Genomic DNA, 5,670 nt, shown 5'->3' with positions numbered 1-5,670 from the left:
TCATCGACTATGAACGTACTAGGCTACTATGCCGTAATCCCCAAATGATATAGGGGAATCTAATCCTTTAGACCTATATATCCTTAGTTATCGTATACTTATAGTCCCTCATCCATCTAATTTTCAAGAGACCGTATACTAGGCATGGTGTTGTCAGGCCCATACGGTTTCACCTCGAGTTTCACTCTAATCGGATTCTCTCGGAGAACTATTTCTCTCAATCCGAATGACCTTAGCCAAGGATTTGTTTTAGCAAGAACATATAGGATATTCCTCTCATAATACCGAGAGTGGATGATCCTCTATCGATAGTCAATAGTCCTCGTAAGGTTGGCTGCCACTCCAAATGATCGACTGTATTAGATCTAGAACTTCTATACCTATAAGTTTGATATCAAAGAGTGGAGTACTCATATAGGACATCCTTGGTATCTCAAGTCTAAGGATCGGGTACACCACTAGGATAACGGAATCGTTGTTTGACAATGAGGTATTATCAACCATCTAGCATTCCATGAGCACTATAACCTATATGGATGGGTTGATTCGCTATAACACATCAGCGAATCAATCATGCAAGTGTGGGGACAACGAGGTATCATCAACCATCCAGTATTCCGTGAGTGTTATAACTATAGTACAAGTACTCACTGTAGTCATAGTGTCCCCATACGAGCAGCTATGAGACCAGCCACCTCCATTATATGGAAGGGTATACAACACACCAATTTGTCCAGTTATCTCGATGTTCATCTCAAATAACCTATAACCAGGATTATTTAGGATCTACGTTTAAAGGTAAATCGATCTCATTATCGTGATCTTGTCGTGATCCGATTTCTATTACAAGATCCATGGACATCATAATATATTTATGCATCAAGCAATATAAAGTGAGAAATGTCATAATAACAATAAGCAAAAAGACTACGTGTCATGTCACATGTGATTGGCTTTATGACACGAACGAGAACTTTCGAGTGATTAATTTGCTTTAGTTTTTTTTTTTAGGTGTTTTTAAGTTCATAGCAAGAGTGCATTAATTTTTCATTCTAAGTTATTTTTATTGCAAAATAAGTTTAACTTCTCTGTCTAAAATTTTCAGATGGTATGAATCATCGAACCTAAACTCCATATGAATTAATGAAGATAACTTCAGCTTTTCCCTGTTACTGCTACCTGTTGGTGTTAATTAGGGCTACATAGTCCATCTATGATCGTTAATTATGACAAGATAGTGAGAGGAAACTAAGAAGCTAACATGATTCAGGGCATGTTTCATGTAATATTATAGAAACCATTGTGACCTACTTTTCTAGTCTCTAGGGGTTTCTTATCACCGGTCTTCATCTAACAATATGTTGAACATATTATATTTTAATTTCTTTTTGGCTCGAAAGATTAAGTTTGAGGTGCTACAAAACTACAATCACTAGCTAATTAAGTTCACCAGGATTTCTGCCAGGAACTAGACGATGCTTAGATAAATTTCAAGCTTGAGAAGGCACTACCTTGGAAGCCGATTTGAACTTAAAAAGCTTCTAAGCACTTTTGAGTGAATCAAGCAAAGCAATTTTTACGTGTAAATCGAATATTTATGCCCATAAGTCACAAGCATGCTTTGAAAACTGAATTAAAAGTGCTATAGCTTGACAGTGCCCATGACAATTCTGGTAAGTTTGGTCTATGTCGGTTCAGGTGTCAGGAAACTCAAAAGAAATTAAAATTATTGCAGTAGTCAACAATAGCATTTATCATAAAAAATGATTAACTTCTTGTTTGGTACTAAAAGTTCCCATTAATATATTTTGAAATGTCCATAGTCCATAAACAGTGAGAACACCAAACATATTAAGTGCTCATAAGTACTAAGTTGACTCTGGTGTTACAGAGTAATAAGAAACTCAAATTGTGGCAAATTGACATATCATTGCCTAGACAATGCCTTCTCGACAAATAGATTAGGAATCCATTATGGAACAAACAACTCATAACATAATTGCTTTGATAAAAAAACCAAGGCAATAAGATTCTTTTGAACTTTGGGAACGAAATTATCATCAGGAGATTGTGTCAAACATAAAAGATCACAAAATTAGCAGCTTCATCATAGTTTGAACCCATATAAAGTGATTGCAAGTTATCAGTACATAAATACTTGTCATATAGCCATCGAGATATATTTAGAGCATCACCAGAAGCTTTCACTGGAAACAAATTTCTACTGCTTTGCCACTTGTTGGTAAGGCCTATCCAGTCCCTCCTCCAGTCTTCTAATGGGAAACTCTCCCCCTTCACCAAGCTGTCTATCATGTACTTGAAATATATAGATGCTCTTGGCCCATAGTAGTCCAGTAGAAGACCACTCTAGTACTTGTTTCCTGCACAAATGAGATTGTCGCAAGAGTATTACATTAAAACAGATTGATGACACCAAAGTAAAGGGTATAAAGAAAATTGTTTCTGCATTTGTATGTACCATAATCACGAAGCAAACTAGCTTCAGTCTCAGTGTAATCAAACCACATGGTTACTTGAGTCCTTGCATTCCATTCAAACTGCACCATAGAAGCATGACAATGGCAGAATCCTACTTAAATAGGCATACAAGTATTCAAATTTGAGGAGGGCAAACAGGTGACAACAAGAATCTTACCTGTTGCTCCTGTTCTGGGTCTCTTGCAAGGCGTTTGGCACTTTCCAACCAGGGTCCAAGCAGAAATCCATCATGACATGACAAAAGCATGTCCAGCTCTTTCATAAGGTCAAGAAAGTGCTGGCTATATATGGTCACTTGTTTTAAATTACTGAGTTGGTACCCTTCTATAATCTTCAAGAATACTTTGTTTGCATACTTTGCTAATGCCTGACGGGTGAGATCCACGAGATCATATCTGGAATAATAGGAAACTAAAATTCATATAAGATCCATTATCAAAATATAGTTGCATGTTAAAAGCTCCTAATATTGACATGATTTACAAAAAATTATTATTGATGGGAATAAATATTTGAACTGTATAATATTGTTTGTAGCTGACTTTATGATAATATTGAACTGTATAATATTTTTATGTGGAAGAAAGGGAGAAAAAATGGATAAGGATGCAGATAATTTACAATATTTATCATTTTATATAATTATCCGTTAAGTTTATCACATGAGAACAACAAGAATTGATAGAAAGAGTCATACCCATTGAAGCAGCAAAAATTTACATGTATCATAACAAACACAAGCCAATTCTAGTCATGGAGCTGTCGTCTAGACTGCTTTATATGGGTTATAACTTGATAAGCTTTCATCGTCATAAAATAATGTACAACTGGATAAAGAACTTGCAATCATGGACATTGAGAGCAATATGAAGTATGAACTATGAACAATGTAAATTTACATGAGAAAGGAAGTATCTTTAACCATAAAAGAAAATTGGTTATTGGACAATGATTTAGTAAGTGGTTGGGACGATCTAAGCCTCAATGTTGCATATCATGCCAGTTTCACACCTGCTAAGGACCAAAGACCAAATTCACATGCAAAACCTCATTTTCTAGCAACATGTACAAGATCTTGTTTTAGAAACAAAGACATCTTAGTCACCTAGTAATTGGAAAAATAGAACAAATAAGAGATAAAAAGACAAAAAGAGGGGGAATAAGAAGGAAAGGAAAATATACTGACTTCATCCAAAAGTATCACTGAGCAATTGACTCATCATAATTTTGCAGTTACAGAACCACAACCGTCTACCAATGTACATTGCTTAAACCTGTCAAATCAGAACTCTACTTGGATTTTGCCACTACCATCAGTCAAATTTCAGCTGCTTTTGAAACTAATATTAAGATGCAAATATGCTGATTTAGATGGAAGAGATGAATACCAGCAATATGCAAGTCTAACATATAAGCAAATAACTAACACAGTGTGTTTGAATTCCTTGCTCTAGTCATGGCAAGCTTTATGCAAGTCTAGCATATAAATACCAGTAATATGTCAGAGATGTGGATGGAAGAGAGATACCAGCATTATGCAAGTCTAACATATAAGCAGATAACTATCAGAGTGTGTTTCAATTCCTTGCTCTAGTCATGGCAAGCTTTACGCTAAAACAAATGAATCGCAAATCACCTGAAAGTCTGGCTATCTGATACATCATACCCATTTTCTAGGAAAAGAACTAATGCGCGTGTGACATCAGCAGTTGAATACCATAAATGTGGTTGATCATAAGAATTAGCTGTTTCCTTCAGTGGCTCTCTTTCTGATAATTGTCGACTAAAATGCACAAGCTTTCTCTCTTCAAATATCTCTGGTATCAATATGACAGATGGATCAACATCTGGAAATGCAACAATTACATCTCGATTTTTGTCCTGTTGTTGAGCGGTTGAGACATATAGATACATCAAAAAGCATTAGAACTAATAACTGGTAAGTAAATGCACGAAAGCACCAAAAGTGATGCACTTAATTATTGATAATAATCTCAAAGAGGTAAAACTGTAATTTCATGTGGTAATTTAAACCAATTCAAGCAATGGTTTACCCATTAGAATCTGGAAGAAAGCTTAGCTTGAACCACTTCAATTTGGACTATGGTCTAGTTGCGCAATCCAATCACAAGCAAACTTTAAGTTTCTAATGCCCTTGATCATGAAATTCTCTCTCTTTGGTCTTTTAGCTCTCAGCACCTCTTTCTTTGCCTCTGCTTATCAAACTATTTTTATCTGGGACTTAATTCATAGTCTTGAAGCCATAAAAGCAGCCAAAGATTTCTAATGCTCTGCTGGGACATTAACCATCATGACCGATAGTAAAGATGAAGGCCGTAACAAAGAAGATAAGGAAGAAAAGTAAAATGATAATAAAGAGAATAAGAAAACAGATGAAAAGATGTAGAAGCAAATGACGTGTTTCACTTGGACTGATACGAAACAGGCAGTACGTACTGGTTCAGACATCAACTGGTATGTGGTATGCAGACCGCCCCTGTTTAGGGCGATTCAGTTCATCCATATATAAGGAAACTACCCTAATTGTTTCTCACGCACAGCGCAACCTTTGCTTCTCAATGTGACCTCCACTTCTCAGGCACACCATGGCCTCACTGCACACCACCACCAAACACCACCTTTGGCCTAATTGCTTCTCATAGGAATGCCCATTTTCCTCTTCGTCTTCCTCCTCTTCACCATCTCCTCTTCTTCTTTCCTCCTACCTCCTTCCTCCTCCCTCCTCTTCCTCTACCACCCCTTCTTCTTCTCCTTTTTCTTCTTCTCCAGAACACCGATACAGTACACCAGTACTGATTGATATGTACTAGTCTGAGCAGATTACCAAAATGGGTCCAGTACCCAAAACGGTGATCCTTGAGTAGAAGTAATTCAAAGATTATCAAATGAGACAACTACGATTAGGAAAATAGGATTTTATGTTTCTTTTCTTTTGTTCTTCAATAAGAAAATTCTAGAGTACTAGGTTTTGTACAAATCAAGAAATAATTTCGTAAATGAAAGCTACCATTGGCTCAAAAACTGAATAACCTTCGCATAATTATATAAAACATCCAAAAGCTGGTTCTTTTTTTTTCATGCCTTTGATATTTGCTTTCCAAATGAAAATAGTTTTGGTTACAATTTGCTCATCAACCTTTCTCTAGAAAG

The 5,670-nt window shown here is 36.1% G+C and overlaps 1 protein-coding gene across 2 annotated transcripts; it reads right to left on the bottom strand.

Moving 5' to 3' along the window:
• Positions 1–2,156: 2,156 nt before the first annotated feature.
• Positions 2,157–4,818, bottom strand: LOC135678604 (alpha-N-acetylglucosaminidase-like). Of its 2 annotated transcripts, XM_065191618.1 has the most exons (5): positions 4,554–4,818; positions 4,136–4,380; positions 2,657–2,910; positions 2,480–2,558; positions 2,157–2,381 (listed from the first exon to the last, which is right to left on the bottom strand). In XM_065191618.1, exons 2-5 carry the CDS (start codon positions 4,167–4,169, stop codon positions 2,368–2,370), a joined length of 381 nt encoding a protein of 126 aa, XP_065047690.1. In that variant the 5' UTR covers positions 4,170–4,380; positions 4,554–4,818; the 3' UTR covers positions 2,157–2,367. The 2 variants fall into 2 exon arrangements, with proteins under 2 accessions (XP_065047690.1, XP_065047684.1); XM_065191612.1 differs by having other exon boundaries at positions 2,657–2,894; positions 4,136–4,794.
• Positions 4,819–5,670: the final 852 nt, after the last annotated feature.

The sequence above is a fragment of the Musa acuminata genome, chromosome BXJ1-1 (genome assembly GCF_036884655.1).
Source record: "Musa acuminata AAA Group cultivar baxijiao chromosome BXJ1-1, Cavendish_Baxijiao_AAA, whole genome shotgun sequence".
Taxonomy (NCBI): Eukaryota; Viridiplantae; Streptophyta; class Magnoliopsida; order Zingiberales; family Musaceae; genus Musa; species Musa acuminata.
The sequence above is the reverse complement of the archived record's forward strand: the minus strand, read 5'-3'. Positions and strand labels throughout refer to the sequence as shown.